At 47.1% G+C, this 18,744-nt stretch overlaps 1 protein-coding gene across 8 annotated transcripts in view; it reads right to left on the reverse strand.

Annotated features, from left to right (window-relative positions):
• meis2a (Meis homeobox 2a) overlaps positions 1-18,744 on the reverse strand; it is a 73,740-nt gene that overhangs the window by 21,286 nt on the left and 33,710 nt on the right. For all 8 annotated transcript variants that reach the window (XM_062557161.1, XM_037485851.2, XM_037485852.2 and 5 more), the window contains exon 9: positions 2,792-2,868. In XM_062557161.1, the coding sequence (XP_062413145.1) occupies positions 2,792-2,868 (77 nt within the window). The remainder of the gene's footprint in view (positions 1-2,791; positions 2,869-18,744) is intronic.

Consider the following 18,744-nt stretch of genomic DNA (forward strand, 5'->3'; position numbering starts at 1 on the left):
CCTTTTCCCGCAATCTTAAACAAATGCAATTACATATCAGCCCTCCTCCCGTTAGCATGACGCCAGTTGTCTAAAATGTGGCCAGAGCAAACACCCTATATACCTAATGGTCAACTAATGGTGTCCTGACACACTGTTCATGAATAACATCTCTCAGCATACTCGGACAGCATAGTGTCCCATTAGCAACAATGTGCATTACGTGCACGTGCACTCACCCACACACACACACACACACACGCTACACCTTCATCTGCTCAACCCCAGGTGAGGGGTTGGACTTTCACCTTTTGCTTTGTTCCTTATTAACATCAGACAGCTAATGGGGTGTGGGCTAAAAACAGGTGAGACTGCCAGCTAATGGTACAGACGAGATGGAGAATACGGTGTCCTCTTTGGTACGGAGATGAAAAGTTTCAAACCAGCTGCAGGTGGTTTACTATGGGTTTTGTTTACAGGTGAGATGCAGGTAAACGCATATGGAGGTGCCAGTTGGATGTTATGGTTTGGGGAGCTTTGATGGGGCAAGTGGGGAGAGAGCGGGATGCACTCCCTATTGACTGATACACAGAGCACCCTTGTACCCTCGCTGGGCTATGATTGTGCGTGCGGACAAAGCCCTGATTCAGCACATCCTTTCCCCGGGGGAGAGCTCTGGAAACCGAAGACGGCGGCCATCCCCTCCCTTTCCCCCCACTCATCCTCTGCTTCTCTCTCTCTCTCTCTCTGTCTCTGTCTCCCACTCCCTCCGTCTCTATCTCTCTCTTTCGGTCAGTAATGTGGCAGCGGCCATGCATCAAAGGGAACTAAAGAACAATGCAAGGGGGCCAACCAGGAATTCGAAGAGCTTTTTTTAAAAAAACAACAAGAAAAAACGGGAATTTCATACAGCAGAGGATGTCACAGCCTGGGTGGACCATCTCAGCAGCCAACCAAAGAGAAAAAGACCATGGCACAACCCAAACAAAGTATTATTATTTAACTGGAACTCACTGCCCTGCTTGGTTGAGCACGGTGAGGGGAAAGAATTCTCCTTCCCCCATCTTTCCGTCACCATAAAACAGACATTGATGTGGCAGCATCCGCCAGGCGGGTTGTCAACAAGCAGAATGAACCAGAGACAGACCAGCGGAGTCTGAGCCTCTCTAATGACTTTATTTGTGAAAATTGATTCCTGGTGTGTTTTTGTTAACGCGGCTGGTGTGACATTAACACGCAGCTCCATGACCTCCTATGCGTATGTGCGTATGGGAACGGGGTTCATGGGGATGTTTCCTAGCACGAGATTCTTTCAGACCTCTTTATAAATGGATCTGAGGCATTTCCGTGCCAGGCTTGGATTTCATGGCCTCTAAGAAGGCAGGGACTCCAATATCTATCTCTGTTGATGTCTCTGTCCTCTCTCTCTCTCTCTCTCTCTCTCTCCTCGCAGGTCTGCAGACTATTTCTGCATTAATCACCATGACACAGGCAAGGCAACTCAATTTTCTGCTCCTGTAGGTAAGGTGCATGGCGTCCCGAAACGGTGGCACGAGGCATGAAACAGGCAAGCGGGGGCTAATCTTTGGTTACTGGTGTAATTGAAATGCTATCCACACTGTAGGGTGCATTAAAGTCTGATAACAGCGGTTCCTGTGGCCAATTTAAGTAGCTTGACTTCCCTTGGCTAGAAGGGAATAAAGAAAAGGGTGAGAGAGAGAGAGAGCGACGGAGAGAGAGAGAGTATGTCAGGATGGAGGGGGGAGGACGAGGGAGGGGGCTGATAGATAAGGCCGACAAACGAGGCTAATTCTCTAGGCATGTTTCTCATTGTGATCCTGGAAAAATGAGAAAAAATGTATCACAGAAACCAAAAAATCAATTGACCCTCGGGTGGCTTGTCAGCCTGCGAGTCTGATAAACCTAAAAGCTTCGTTAATGTCGGCCTGCCTGTACCCAACAGATAGAGCACTTTGTAAATGAACCTGCTTTGATAAATATATTAAGGAAAGCTGTGAATAAAAGGCACAGACTTGTCATTTGTAAATAGAACCCCCGCTACATGGAATTAGAATGATAAAATGGGGTTCCATATAATTAAGTTTGTGTAAGACCTGAAATCCGTGCAAATACCTTCCTGGAAATTTGAAAGGAAGCTGTCAGTTCAATTAATCTGAACATCACCCTGAGAATGTACTGAACAAAATTAAGCTTCAGATAAAACCTGGGCTAGTATTTTGATAAGTAATTCCTGTATCATTTCTTTGCTTCTGTGATCATTTTATTTAATCCACCACCCCCAGTTATGTGCTAAGCCATCTACAAAGGCCCTGCTGGCCAGGCCACCAAAACCTTAATCCACCATATAGCTCGTGTAAAATAGGGAGGGGGTGGGAGGCAGTTTTGCCTTTTTTTGTGGGGGCACCAGTGGCAGTTCTAGGTATGTTTTTCGGATGAAGGGGTGGGGTGGGTGTGGGGGCCGTAGGGGTAGCTTATGATCCCTGCCTTTCTCCTTAAATACATCCTACTGAATACATGTGTATCAAACCACAAAGACCACAGACTTAACCGCGCAAAACACTTATACCGATAACACCGGAACATCCCGGTAGCTTCCATAGTAATAATGCCACAAAGGTAGCCTGTGTGTATACCAGCGCGTTCACCTCCGTGCGTGTCTGTATGCGACGGGGAGGGCTGTGCATAAACGGTTTTCACACTTGGCAGGGAGAGGGAGGGCGAAAGGCTTTTGAAAATGAAATGCAGGGCGATGCTGGCGGTGGAGATAGGACGAGCAAAGATCTTGACTCACCAGTTGTTTACTTGTAAGATGGTGAGGCCTGTGTCTTGGGCTAACTGCTTCTTCTGCTCTTCGGAGGGGTATGGGTGCTGCAGAGGCAAACAGAGAGAGAAACACACACAAATGAGCCTTTTCGACGTACAGATTAACATGAATATTGACTCATGCAAGCTTTCATAATTGCTTCCAAGGGCTGGAATGGAGCACATGCTACGATTCGAGCTCCTGACTGTTGCCTTTGACTGTGGGTATTCGATATGTTCTCGAGTTTGTCGTATTGTGCAACTCAAGAGCGCACCTTCCCATGAACTCCACCCAACCCCTACATGTATGGATGGACACATATCCACACACACACATCAACATAGGGAGCAGCCGCAGTGTTAAACCCGTCGGACCGGGCCGGACAAGTTTGTCAAAACTGTCAACTGTGATAACACCCTTTCATAATTCCACCCAACCCACACAAAAACAACAAAGAGTGTACATACTGAACACATCCACTGTATGCAAATATAAAAAGGTACACATGTTGACAAACAAAGACTTTCAAGCAGGCCTAGTGCAGATTCTCTAGTGAATGCCTCCATAATACCAAGGAACAGAATGAGTGGGTGCAGTTTTGCAGTAAATACATTTATCTTTCCTTGAATGTCTGACATGTGTCCTGGTGGTGGCTCTTTCATAGAGAGCTGCAGAATACAGACGAATGCAGCTTCACAGAAGGCTGTGAAATCTCCTCCACAGCCTCGCCAAGATTTTTACCTGAAAATGTAATTCCGGGACACGGCCTGCAAAGATACTATTTGTGTCAGGTCCAATCTGGAGAACATGGCCTGATATAAATGGCAGACCTTGGGCTGCCTTGCTCCCCCTGGGCTTGCTATGAAGCATGACAAAACAACAGTGATCGCTGGTGACAGATGTCTTTAAGGGCCAGATTAGGAGTCGGGGCGCACGCAAACGAAACAAATGAGACACTATGTGTTTCATTCAGCCACCGTAGACATGGTGCATGCATGCACAGAGAGTTGCACGTTCACGTGCACGCTGGAAACCGCAACGGACGGGAACAAATATTCACGGACATGAAAGCTGCAATTTTAACAGACAATGCTCCTTTTAAAAGGTGACACTTAAATCTTTTTTTTTTTTAAGCTTCGTCAACTGACTTCATCTCCTGCAAGGAAAATATCTTTGGTATCCAGCTCCACTCACTCAGAAAGCAAATTTGAAGCTGGTAATGTTTGCCTGCCTCATTTTAATTTAATTTAATTTTAACTTGAAACGATACCAGTTGCTCAAGAAGATTTTTCTCATTTACTGCAGGAATAATTGATGTAAGTGAGGTTTCATATCAGCAGAGAGGACGATTTCTCCATTCAGGCCGTGCTGCTTGCTGAAACCTGGTCTGTTTTAATTTTAATTAAAGGACAGATGAAAAAATGGTTTGAGGAATGTGCTCAATTAATAACAAACAAGGCTGAGATTGGTCAAATAATGAGTCCCGGCTGCAAAGAGGGATTACTCTGATTTGTACTTGTGTACGTAGTCCTTTTTAATATGCTAAAATTATTAACAAAGGAGAGATAATAATACTTGCATAGGAATACATTTTTTTGATTGCCAGGTGCTGACATGTCCTTGGCTAAGGAAGACAGAGCAATGTCTGTTTTGGTAACGGTGCGTGTGTGTCTGTGTGTGTGTGTGTGTGTCTGTGTGTGTAAATGAGATAGATAGAATGCAACAGATAGACATACCTACATCCTTGTGTTTGTTCGTCTGTGTATTTTTCTCTTTCCTTCCCCCTTACACTCGTTTTCACAATAGCTGTGACCCCGGTCACGATCAAAAATACGCTCGCAAATATGGCCGGACACACACACTCCCTCCCACTCTTTTTTATTATGTACACACACACACACACACACAACACAAACACACACGTGAATTAAGCATAGCTGAAGATGATGTGGTGTGGGGAGAGGAGCGGCCTAGATTGGAAATGGGAGTGGGTCATTTACATTGTATTAAGGCTTCCTCAGCTTCTTAAGCCCGAGACCTGGTCATCAATCGTCTACTGTCAGCCGGAACGCGCTTTAGCTCGGTGATAAATACGCCGGCCAGCGGCGTGGCCCGTCCAGCATGCACCACGTAATGAATGGTTTGAACAAACAAGAAAGATGTCTCATCAAGGAGAGTGGGGACGTTAAAGCCCTCCCCCCCCCCCCCCCCACTCGCACACAAAACCCCTGAGTAAGGACATTTACTCCGACCACATAGACACGACACAAAAAAAAAAGAAACAATCCTATTTCGTTCATGTCATATCTCACCAACCCCTCGCCCATTCCCCTCTCCCTCCCTGTGTCGGATCGCCCCCCTGCAACCCAAGACTTGCACAAGAGCAAACACACATACATATGTTTGCATGCAACCTTTCCTCAACTCTCTCTCTCGCCTTTTTTCTGACAACCCCCCTTTTCTTGACAAATCCTTTTATGGCTGTGACTGCGGGCCACCCACACTTGGGGCAGCTTTCCTCAAAGCGTGGACCTCTGAAATATCATATATACGGAAAATGATGTGGCCGCAATGACGACACACACGGGCGTGAGAACAAGGCCGACACGCTGGGTCCAGTGGTCACAGGGCTGCAGCAGCCGTGAAATTGGAGAATGGTTATTTAGACCTCTGAGTAACCTCTTAGGGTTAACTGCCTCAGTAAAAAATATAGATTAGTAAATCACCGAATGAGTACAAAAAAAGAATCCTGTATTAGAAGAGTAAACGTGAGATGAGAGGTTGAATAAATATTAAACAGTCAGAGAACTAAATCTGTTTAAAGTGTTTCTTCCTGGAGATTTGTCCTTCCCTACCCTCATGAGACAGTATGACATGGTTATTTAATGGATGAAATACAAACATGGAGCGAGATCAAAGATGGTATTGATAATCTCCCCCACTTGCTGTGGATCCGCTCAATATGTTCAGTTACAAACACCAAGGCCAATATCCTTAAAAGAGGATTGACCGCAAAACGTAAAACAGCCGGTCTATAAATAATTAGAGCCAGAAATGAGCGGCTTCAACTTGTTGTCTGGCAGTGGCAGATCGAAGAAATGATCTCTGTTAATTAAGCTAATGTCTTTTAATGGCGTATATCTAGATTCACACATTTTGTCCAATTCCTACAACCTGACAGCCAGACATCAACACAAATACATAAACATAGACACAAAATGCAGGTGTAGCACATTGTGCCAGTCATTGAGAACTGAGCTGTGTTTGTGTGCCTGTGTGTGTCTGTGTGAAATGTCTAAATTACAGCGTGGGATGTGTTTTTGTGCTCTCTGGTAGTGGCGGATATAATGGCCCCCGCGGTTGCTGAACATTACAAGCTGAGGTGGCTCCATCATCTGCTGTGTATGGTCCTTAAACCCCCTCTCAGCCCCAGCTTGGCATCTCACCGTACACAAAAACCACACACATACACTGCTGGGCCACGCCTCCTTCGCTCCGCACCTTTCACCCACCCCGACTCTACTCATTCAACGTCCTCCGCGCTATATATCAGATTCAGGCTCTCTTGACACCTATTTATTGCCCTCGTCAAACCCCCACAGCCCGGTCATTATCCCGACCACTTTTCCCACTCTGCCCCTTCCACTCTGCTCGCCGTACCTGCGGCCCGGTGCCTGAGCCGCTGGTGGACCCCATTGATGAATGACATCATTAGTGTGTGACATGAGTTATGGAGCCGGGTCGCAAGGTTGCATCGGTTTGAAAACCTATTCCATGCTAATGACTCTCGGAAAATCACAGGCCACTGGCTGTTTACCATGGTGCCGTGGCAACACGGGACCAGAGACTTTGTCAATTCGGATGATATCGTTAGTGGATCTACATCTACAGGTATATTTTTCATTCTATAAAAATCGGTCCTTATTTATTTTATTAAATATGAGTCTATAATACTGTATGCATAGTAATATTTGTATGTGTTTGTTGGTATTGGGCTTCACCGTGAGTTTGCATATATGTTTGCTTTCTTATTTGTTTTTAATCAAAGCCACTGGTGGATGATAATATTATTCACTGTCAAAAATAAACGCAATCAAATAAAGGAATGACATTTTAATATGGACTCTGCATTGAGCTGGGGTGAGATTGGCACATTTTAAATATCACGTTGCCACTGTTAATAATGATACAATTGGCTTCTTTGACAAATGACAATGAGATTGAATGCATATCGGCATTACCAGGAGATCAAACAGATATGACAAATAAATCCAGTTGGGAGTTTTGGAATCCAACAATGTTTATATGCACGGAGCAATATCTGGCTTTTGGCTGCAGTTTTTTGACAGATTTGTGATGTAAATTGAATTCAACAGTTAATTAATTCTGTCTGTAAATGTCAAACAGATTGACGAGTGACAATTAAAAAAAGAAGAGCTCCGTATTTCTTTGACAATGATATTTCAAATACATCAATATAACTTGCAAGAAGTATCCATGTAAATTCTAATTAGAAAGAGTCAATTTGATTCATCTCATTAATTTTGAACCAATATCTTGTTTAGTGTTGCTGAGTCAAACTAAGGATGCAAACTGCTTAAAGTGTGTGTAAACTGCAGTTACATGAAGAAGCCATGTTCATCTCCATCCTCATGCTTAACTATGCACTTTTCCCTCTCTCTCTCTGGTTCCCTCTCTTAATGTGTTCTTAGACGGGTGGCGGTGGGAGGAGAGTAGAGCCTTCTTTTTGTTTTTTTTAAGTGTTTTGTTTTATTTTACTGGGAACTACACTGCTTCCTGACAACAGGCTGAAAACAGGCAAGAATGCCACATGACTCAACCCTGCTGCTCTCCCTTTCTCTCTCCCTCTGTTGATTGCACACTCTCGTCGACACGGCCAACTTATAAACAGAACTCACATGATGCCAACCTGCAAAACTGCACACACTGCATGCCAACCCCTGATAACAGCAAATGAAAATACCTCCATATCTTTATCTCGCACCATCGGCATTCAGAACATACCAGTACACTTCCACCTCTCTCGCTCCAGACTCTGGCGGCCCGCCATCTGACAGTAAAACAGTGATGTTTGCAAATGCAAGGCGTCGAGGCACTGCCCACGGCATCTATTATGGAGCAAAAGGGACCCCAGTCTGTCTGTGGGCCTCTCTGACTGGCCGACTGGTTGGTTGGCAGGGCATCAGTACGACTACCGCTGTTTGCTGCCACGGCCCGCCACAACAATCGCTGGCTGGACTCCTGAAGCCGGCTCCTGGACCGCGGCCAGCGGCCTATTTGCTCAACACCATTAATTTATGTTTACTGGAGACGGTGCAAGGTTGTAGAGAAGCTCTCCAGCATAACTGCCCTGCTCGCCTGCCAAGCTACAGTAACGGGTGAAGCGGGTGGAGGGGCGTCAGACGGAGGGGGGAACGAATGGAGCGATGAGGGTGAGAAGGGAGCCCCGCAGGATGTGCGAGGTATAGGCATCCGATTGTACCAAGCACCATGAGGCTAAATAGCAATCACTCCCACACAATCCCAATGCACCTCCAGACTTAGTCTATCGACCAACAAACAGAGAGATGTTTTATATGCTATCATGAAAAAGGATAATACAGTATTGCTTTCATCCAATAAATAAAAATAAAAAATCTGCCCAAGACGAACAGCTGAGTTTAACCCGTAGAACTATGAGAGTTTGCCAACAGTCATATATACACAAACTGTGAGTGTGCTCTGCTGTGGTCCTTGTCTCATTCGTGGCCCGCGGCCATAGAGATGCGCCTATTTAATCGTCAGATCAAGTTCATGGCTTCTTTTTCCACCACACGGCTGGCCCTCCGCCTTCGAGAGGAGGAATACGATCCCTCCGTACTTACAGCGGGGGCCTGGTCTCATATCAGTCTCTCCCGCTCGCTCATTTCCGTCCTTCCCTCCTTCTCCCCGCCGTACTCCGCAGAGCCCAGCAGCTATCCCTTTCTCGCTAAACGCTAACCCGTCTGGCCTTGCCTCGGATCCTCCTCACTCCACCATGTTCTCCTCTCCTCTCCTCTCCTCTCAACTCGTCCCCCTCTTTCAAAGTTTCCGCTCAAGCTTAAAGCCAGGTCCTAGAGGGCAGGAATTTGGCCTGGTTTTTCGGACCAGTCTGTTGGCTTTGTTGTGGTAACTGCCTGCTCTGGGGCACCCGGCTCTGTTCTAGTCTTCAGCTAGCCTGATGTCAACACACAGTGATCACTACTTGCTCTCTAGAAAACTCTTCAAAACATTGTGTTGAAATGACTGCAGCCGAGCCACTTGAAAACCTCCTTCACCTACAAAAGGTTTTTGCTTGGAATACATTTTATTTGAATTCTCACTTCTATGTGAGATTTCAAAACGTTCTTTTATCTTCATGTTGTTTGTTGGGAGCGTGAGGTAATTGGTCTCTTGTCTTTGCGAGGGACTTTTAGGGCCAATAAGCTGATCGTTAGCGGCCTGGTGGGCCTGTCAAAGCAGAAGACCCACCCAGTTTGCCTGCATTGGACAACCTCATATCCACACCACTTGTCACTGTTGCCAGTCATAAAGTCACTGGGAGCACATGCTATGGCTAAAGTGAACAAACTAAGCCACTGAATAAACATTGGCACTGGTTTAATGACGTATGCACACATTGTAAAAAAGCAATGATTTTCTACACTGACTAACAGAGAGTTGGCTTAAGAAAACCTCCATAATGGGGGAATAACACAGATGCCACCAGATAATTTCGCAAACAAAGAAATGATTGTACCTTTTGTCCTCCAATGGGGCTGAGAAATAATTCCTGTTTCTGAGACTCCAATATAACCATAACTACCTCCTGACAAATGAGGCTTTGTTTTCCCATAGGCTTCCTATGCACATGGATGTTCTGCATCCAACTAGCCTAGATTACTTAGCTTTATTAAGCCATACTGAAGCTCACAGGCCATTGCAAGACAGTAAAGCCCTTACAACCTAGACCCTGTTGATGAAGTCTATTGGGAAAAGGACTTAATATTAACATACAGGGTCTCTTTAAGTTTATCCTCTTTCTCTATTGTGTTCTTGTAGACTTTGTTTAACTTCTTAAGTCAAAGTAAAGTGGTGCTGATCTTCAATTGAAATAGAAACAGAGTAATTTGTGGAGAGATGAAATGACCGGGGGAGAGAAAAGGGGGTGTGTTCGCTCTTCAAATAGAGGCTTCTGAGAGTTTCCACTTGACGGTTTTCCCTTTCATTGTGCATTAACTTAATGAGCATAAGTATTCAAATACACAACCAGGACCTATTTTAGCTTCCCCCCCTCTCTCTCTTTCTAGTCTCCCCCTCCTTCTCTTTAAGACTCTACATTCTCCAGAGAAAGGCCACTACATTCTAATGGCGAGCCTAAGGACACAGCAACAAGAGCACAACCACTTACAGAGAAAAACAAGAAAACCCCCAGGGCCAGCTATGGAATGTCAGGCCAATTTGGAAGATATCATAGGACATTTGTAATGTCAATTTTTGTTTTCAGGTCAAAAATCAAAGGCAAACATGGTGGGTAACATTTGTCCATTACAGTGGAGGCAGGAACACCCCCCCCCTCTCTCCCTGCAAAAACAGCTGCAGGGGACACTTCCTGTTTGCTAATAGTGCAAAATGTGTTCAAGTCAACCATGTCAAATTTTCTCTCCCGCTGAATGGACAGTCCGCACCGTCTCCCTCTTCCTCTATCCTCTGCAAGTGAGAGAGGCTCGTAGTGCGGCCTGAGCTCATGTCCCTGTCAGTGAGACGGAGGAGCGTAGCTGATGGTTACCATAGGTGCACTCATCTGAGATAACAAGTCCTTGCGCGGAACAAAGCCAGCCAAGCCTGATCCGTCATCGCCTCGTCCTTACCTGTTTTGTCTGTTCTCTTTTACTGAATCCCGTTTTTGCTGTTTAGATGTGCATGTCTTCTGAGCCCTCCTTTCATCTCGGGGAGCATAAGTCAAGGAGATATCACCGGCCATTGCTCAACACCTGGGGGCGGCTGGCTGCGCTGTGCTGTGTGGACTGACAAATGCCCTCAGGATCTTTCACTTCTTAATGTTCCTCAAAGCAGAGTTGACATGTGATGTGGAGTTAAAATGCCTTTGTGAAGTGCCTCGAAAAAAAAAAAAAAAAAAAGACAAGAGAAGGGAAGGAGAAATAAAGAGAAGAGAAGGAGTGGTGAGGCAGGGTTATAGCTTTTAGGCTTGGTTAGAGCGGCCCGATCTTTAAGTGCATTTTCCATCCTCTCCCTCTCTCTCCTTGTAGTGCTCTTAGGCTCAATCCTGGCCGGGGGCTGAGGTGACCTTTGACCTGGCGGGCCTGCCTAGCTACAGCCCTCTCGTTTGTTAGGGGCTTTATCCACTGACAAAGCAGGCAGGAAGTTGGCAGCCACCCAGCAGCCCCATGGGAGGATGACCATCAGCTAGCTCAGCTTACCGCTTATTACAGGATGGTGGGGAGCATGTGTGTTTGTCTCTGTGTGCACTGGCGTGTGTGCCCTTGTGCTTGCATGTGCACTTGCATACACGGTATGCACGCATGCTCCTTTATAAACATTATTGATACTGGATGCATGGTCAACTGTAGCTGCAAGCTTGTGTTTGCCTGCACGTAGAGCAGAAAAGACTCACTTAGAGTTGAGTCTGACCTTTTTTCTTCTATTTTTTTTTCTTCGTGCCAGAAATTTTTACTGTGCTAGCTAATGACACGCAAAGACTAAGCCTGGAAGCTATGGACGTCCCCGTCTCCAAGCTAACCCGATCAGCTACGCATGTTAGCAACAATCAGGCAACCTTCCAGCCGCTGGACTCAGGGGACCCCAGCACACTTCGGTCTCTCTCTTCTCCTCCTCCTCCTCCTCCTCTCCTCCTCTCTGCAGCCTGTTCATCAGAGCGCTCAGAACGGCTCACTAAAACATTATATCATAAGATACTCCAGTTTCACTCTCGCCACTCCATAAAAGTCAGGTAATTCATACTTCATTTATATACCATGCCATTAATAAAGCTGATGAACTTTTACTCCTTAAATCTAATGGGCCATTTTGCCGTGACTGCGGGCCGCTTTCTCTCCGTCTCTCTCTTTCTGCATCTCCTCTTCCTTCCTCTCTCCTGGAGAACGCTGCTCCACAGTCACTCAGTCACTGCTCACGTAGAGTGTTTTATTGGAGGGGAAAAAAGAGAATTTGGAGATTTTTTTTTTAGGCTTTTGACTGACCTCTGCCCCGGACAAGCAGTGACACGTAACGTATGGGGACTTCTCTTTCTTTCTCTTTACCTGGGTCTCTATCTGGGTGCAACACAGGGTCATTGACCTCCGGGCCTAGAGCAAAGCATGATGGCCTCCCCAGCTCGGAGGCTGTTGACAAGCGTCTGTGTTCTTTTCAGCAACTCGTTTAACCACCCCCCTGCCCCGTCCCTTCTCAGGAATGTAACACAACCGCTCACTGAGGTAACCCAAGCCCCCTCCTTTTCCAATCCTTCATTTACAGAAAGGAAAAGAGACAGAGAGAGAGAGAGAGAGAGAGAGAGAGAGAGAGAGAGAAAGACAGTGAAAGCAAGACCGACTGTGGGTGCGAGACAGCTGTCCCCCATCTCCCCATCTAACTCTTGCTCCCTCTCTATTTCTCCTCCTCGCTTTAGATTTGCTTCTAGCCAACTGCCTGCGGAATAATTAATGATGCAATTGAGTCGAGGAGGGAACTCTGACCAACAGGGGCCGTTCCTGAATGCCTGGGTAGCCGTTTTATGGAAGACCGGAAAATAGAAAAAGAGAAAGACACAACGAGATAGATAGGCAGAGGAAGGGAAAGTCATAAAAAACAGTCAGACAGTGCAAAAAAAAGAGATTGTTAATAGCCTGTTCCTCAAGCCTTAACCCTTTCTCTCTTTCTGTTTTCGTCCCCTCCAGTCTAATCCTCCATCCCCATCCCCCCTCGCTTCTCCTCCATCTTGATGGCAGGATTGGGGGGCCTGACCTGTCTGGTGATTGATGGTAATGTCTCAGGAAGTCATTTTCCCCGACAGCACCCCGCCGCCTTTCACCAGGCCTGGTGCAGAGGTGAGCCCATCACATGGAGCCGTTAACTCTTTGCTCGCCCGCCCTGGTCTCTTCTTATCCACCTTTGTCACGCAGCTTCGTCCCGACGCCACCCTTTTCCCTCCGCGCTGCACTCTATGGCACACACGCCAACTGCCGAGCCCCCTACTTCTGACAACGCGGCAAGCGTGAGATAGTTGGTGACGCGAGATTCAAAAAGTTTGCAAAGCAGTGCAAACAAGGGTGTGTTGGCAAAAAAAACACAGGCCAATCTTGAAGTGGATCTGCCAAGTGGCCCCTAATTCAGGTTGCTGGGGATGGATCCCCACGACTCCATTACTGTCAGCGCTTACCACCTCCATTATGGCAATTAGGTCATGGTTCCAACACTAGGAATGCTTTGCTATGCAATTGCTAACATCTGCCGTGTCTCCGCACAATGCGTCAAAGGAGAGTTGTCTTTTTCTTAAACGCACATCTTTTTGCAGTCTCACTCTCCATTCTCTCCCTCTTTGTTTCTCCAATACGGCAACACTGCTTTCCACATATATTTTCTAATTCCACTCAAACTGTGCCTTAAAGAGATCCCTCTCTGTTTGATTCCAAATAACCTAAAATGATCCATGAAGAGCCTTGCGGTTCTCGTTTCCAATAGGCTTCATTAGTTTTTAAATATCTAGCCAAGGAATGGAGGGGGAAAATGGCATAGAGATAATCAATGGAAAGGAGCTAGAAGCCTATTAATCTTCCCCAAAGGATTGTGGGTTAATGCACACTCTCACATAGGCAAACATGGCTGTGTGGTGAACACATCTATCTGCCTGGATGGGCTACTTAATGAAACAGCCAGCGTTTGGCTGCTGGATGGATGTCGTTCCTCCAGTGAAAAATGAGTTATCTCTCCCACTACGCCGAGCCACACGATAGGGCCCCATTCAATTCACTGGAGACCTGATTGTGTCCCCCTGTGAGAACAGTTAAACAATGAGGGTGCCGGGCAGGACAGGCAACGCATGGCCACTAGAGCAAGTCTTCATGGAGATCATATCAGTGGATCCTAATGTGAACAAGGGGCTGACTGATCTGGGAATGAGAGAAGACAGAGAAAGACTAGTAGGGTAGTGGTACAGTACGCAGATAAAGAACAAGGGAGGCGTAGAGATGAAGGCTGAGCCACCTGGGACAGACAAGCAGGCTCAATGTATTTGAGTGACAGTGTTTTTGGGGGGAAAACGTTGCCTTACCAGAACGTATGCATGTCTATGTGTGTGTGGGTGTGTGTACAACCACTCTTGTCTATCCGCCAGGCCTTGTGCGCATGTCCCTGTGCGTCTTATGTGTGTGTATCCTGACAGAGTTGGAGGTGACCCCTGGGTCAGGGAGTCCTGTAACAGGAGCTCACCTCCGGTTCTGCGAGCTCTCCTCTCAGTGTGCTAAACAGCACCCGAAGACGGGATTAGCCATGTGACCCGGGCCCGGAGGTAACCGAGATACAGCTCCGGGGACAGACATGAAACACACACTGTCACGTGTGGCAGGGACGGCGCCATGTGGGAGAAGACACAAGATAGAGGTTAAAAATATGAGCTGTAAAATGGGGACCTGGTGGATCGGAGGAGCAAACCAGGAAACCTATAAGAGGATGAATGCAAGTAGGAGACGGCGAAATGTGGAGCGAGGTGAAGGTGTCGACGATGTTTGCTGTTGTCGAGTGAAAACAAGGAATCAGAGCGTAATAGGATTGGGCTAACCTAACTCCTTGCCTTGGGGGAGTTGAAGGGGGGGGGGGGGGGGGGGGGGGGGTGTTGCTGAGATTTGTGCCTGCAAAGAAATTGATGCCTGTCAGCCTGTCTATGACTCAACTCTGAGTCTCTGTGTTGTATGTGTGCACATACAAGTGTATGTGCTGTGACAAATGAGCTGTGCTTAATATGCGACTGATTATGCGAGCTGCTGGTGCCCTAAACCCTTTGAACTTGTAATTGCCCCTGGTTTCAGTAATGAACATTAAGGGGATTCACAAACGTGTGGCTAATTACACATTTGGCCCTCTTTTTAATTTTTTTTTTTCATCTTCGTGCTGGATGAGAAAGAGCGAAAGGAGGAGCGGGAGCCGTAGTGGGAGGATGAGAACCAAGGAGGAGGTGTTGGGGTTGGAGGCACACACTGCTGTTGTCGCCCTCTATATCTAAATAATTGTACAAGCTGGTTTATGGGCTTTAGAGAGGTGCTTTGTGTGTCAGTTGCTGCAGGCCTGGGGATATAGGGGACTAGCTTCCCCAGTGATCAATATTCAGAGAGATTCACATCTGGAGCCAAGGCCTGCGCTGCTCAGATTTGGATTCACATATATATATATTTATTTCTTTTTATTTGATTTTCTTTCTTGGTTCTGTTGTTCCTCTGTACCCATCTGCTTTTTCTTATCAGCATGTGGTGCAGCTATTTTTTGATACAAGGGTTGCTATCTATCACACATGTGTATAGCCTTACATGATCTCAGGGTTTGCAGTGAATGAGGTCGGCTCTACGTGGGGAACAGACACCACAGCACACGGCTCAATATATATGCTGGGCAGAACTGCTTGAGTAATGGACCATCTGGGTAAATTGCTGCGGTGCAGAGAGGGTCCACTGAGGCTAGTGAGGGGGGGGGGGGAGAATCAGGGAAAGGAGCAACAAATTGACCCGCTCAGCCTCACTCTTTGATGTGTACTGGGCTCCCTCTTAAAAACTCGTCCATATGTTCAGAGAGGGAAAGAGAGAGGATATCAATGGGGAGGAAAATGAAAAGGTGAGGAGTAGGGGAAGAGGTGAGAACAAGAGACACGGCTCCCAGTTATAAGGACCCCACTGTGCAGGAATCCCGCTTCTGCCCCTGGACTGAGCGCTGGGCAAAACAAAAGCCTGCGTGAGGGGAGAAAAACCACACAAAATGGTAGGAGTGTGATTTGGTGCAACCAGGGTCCCATGACAAACCATGTTTTTGATTTCTCCTCAATGCCTCCATCCCCGTTCCTTTCTTGTTTCCTTGCCTCCCTCCCTTCTTTAGCCTGGTTTGCCGTCGCCCCCCCCCCCCCCCCCCACTTGTGCTGCTCCTTTTCCCTTTGCATTATCCTTCACTTGGTGTGAGATGAATATCAAAGCAACTCTGGGGCGGCTTGGAGGGCCTGCAGCAGAATCTCATTGGCCTGGATGGTCCCCGGCTTGCAGCAGCCACCGTTGTAGCGCCAATAGCCACAACCCAGCAATCAACCATGGGGGGTGGGGGGAGGGGGAGGGGGGAGGTTCAGGCTAGCCTCCAGGGCGGTATCCCTGGAAGACTAAGGGGTAATTTAAAGAAAAAAAAACTAGCTTTAAGATGTGAAACCAAATCCTCTAATACAACTTGTTATGAGTAAGATAACCCCAAAAGTATTAAAAAAAAGGGAAAACGGCACAGAATCAGCTACCATCTTAATAGCCTTGCTTGTCCGGTATGGTTTTCCACCCACTATCACAGAGAACCTTGCGGGGTTCCGTATTACACATGACGTCATTCAGCTGACGGCTGACTGCTGTGCTGACGGCAGGCAAACGTTGACGGGCCGAGGCTCGTTCTCCGGGGAGCATATGGGCCTAGAAGAGCTTTGTATGTGTGTGTTTTTGGGGAGGGGTGGGGCTCTCCATGTTTAGAGCCTTGAGTTTATAAAACAGATGTCGTGGCATGTGCAGTCACCTCTGCGGGGGTCAGTCAAAGTCATGCTGCGCTCATGGTCTTCAGTGAGGATACCATTGTTGCACAACCCCTTTTTCTTTTTGTTTAAAAACGTACTTTAAGTCTCCTTCTCTGTTTTCCTTGTTGCTTTAACACTGTAGGATTTGTTACAGTTTACTCGTGGGTATATACTGTGGAGATTCAAACAGCTTAATCTTCTCCATGCAGTGAGAATGACACAGCACTTTACCGAAAGCACTCATTCCTGCTACATCATTAAACAATCTGCATTAAGGTGCAAACAGCGGGAATGCTAATTAACAGGGAAGAGCCACCAAACTTGAATAGCGGGAGGAGAAGTGTTGGAGCTGTGCAACGTATCTCTGCATTTCCCAACCTGCACAATGCCAATCTTGTGGATGAACAATATGGGAATGACATAGCAAACATGTCTGATTTCTTCACAAGCACACTCTGTTAGTATGCAAGGTTAATGCGCCATGCTTTGAATGTCAGTGGATTCCACGCGGGGTAAGTTACCTTTGAAGTGGAACTATGACGGATCTGGATTAGGGGGGCAGAGTGTAAAAGGTCTGATGTCGGAGCACGAAACGAGTTAGGGCCACGAATAACACCAAACATCTGGAACGGCTACCTACTACGACCAAAGCACACTGTAAACCAGGCCTTAGTGAGCCACAGAGCTGTGCCACTCTAAGACTGGCAAATTACCACTCGATAGCAACGTTGATGCCGCCCGTCATATATTTATACAGCCGTGAAAATTCGCTGTATCGCCCCCCTTCTTCACTTTCCTTCTAGGGTTTTTTTTTTCTGCTCTCCCTGTCTTCTCTCAAAAAATAGCAACGGTGAGGGCGACTTGTTTATGCGTTCTGACAAGTAAGTGAACTTCCTGAGAATCTTCTCTCCTCTATTGTCGGGAGCGTCTGAGCGTCTTCCCCCATGAGCGCTGTCCATGCTGTGGGAGCCCCTCTGCGACGGCCCGGCTGGGGAAGAACAGATGGCAGGCTGAGGTGGATTGTGTCTCTGTTTTCCAGGGTCGCTGAGCAGCAACATTAGAACACGCGGCTAGACAATAGCTAGGCACGACACCGCCTGCCCCGCCCCCCCTTCTCCCCCCGCCTCCCTCACCAAAGATCTCCTTCAGAGTCATTATCGATGACTTTCAATGTGTCCCGAGCTAAACATCCCCAATATTGTCACTAACGCCTGTTTTGTAAACACGCGCACAAAGCAGTCGGGTTGTCACCAAAGTAACGTGATGACTCTTTTTCCTGCGTCTCCCTCTGATAGTCACACACTCGGGCAGCGGCAGTGAACCAAACTGTCGCCTGGGTTGCTACGGGTGACTGGAGAGCTGACTTTTGGGCTCCGAGGCAAACGAGCACATGACAGATTAGTGTGTGGGCCTCCTCCAGGCTCCCACCTCTGTGACCCTGAGGAGCCCCCTCTTTACCCCCCCCCTCCTCCCTCCCTCCCTCCCTCTCACCCGTGCTCCTACCCCTAACCCTCACCAAACTCTCCCTCCCTCCTTTGGCTTTGTCTCCACCCTCCCTTCATCAAACTTGCATAACAAGCTAAGAAGGTGATAAACAAACATAGTTGGCTCTGTATAATATTTATCACTTTCATTTTTCAAATAAATGTACACGTACAAATTCTTGCTGTTTTTTTTTTTTCAAGACAAATATTTGGCCTTTGTATCCTGAAAAGAGGGCACCAGTGACTAAACTGCAGTCAGCAGTTCGGTGTAAAAAAGAGGGCTTGGGTATTCCAAACAGTTTGCAGATGTGTGTCTCCACCAGTTAATGCTGGTTTGTACTGGAACAACACACAAGGATTAGAAGCACGAGAGGAGCTCAAACAAAACTGGGGATCCTACTGAGCGGACTGTTTAGTCTACTCCGACATCATAACCTCTCCTTTGGAGGGATGGACTTGTGCACTTGTTTATCGTACGGGACAAACATCCGTTGCCAGGGTTTGGCCTTGCCCGCGCTCATGTCTTGGGAATGACCCTAGCTGGCTCTTTTATGTGCATCTATAAAGGGCGGCCGAGAGAGCGGCTAGGAGGGCTCGACCTGACGATGGCACCCTGTTGTCATGGAGACTAATGCTATGTTGGGCCGTGATTGGAGGGTGGAGCGGGGGGGGGGGGGGGG

This window comes from Pungitius pungitius, chromosome 14 (genome assembly GCF_949316345.1).
Source record: "Pungitius pungitius chromosome 14, fPunPun2.1, whole genome shotgun sequence".
NCBI lineage: Eukaryota > Metazoa > Chordata > Actinopteri > Perciformes > Gasterosteidae > Pungitius > Pungitius pungitius.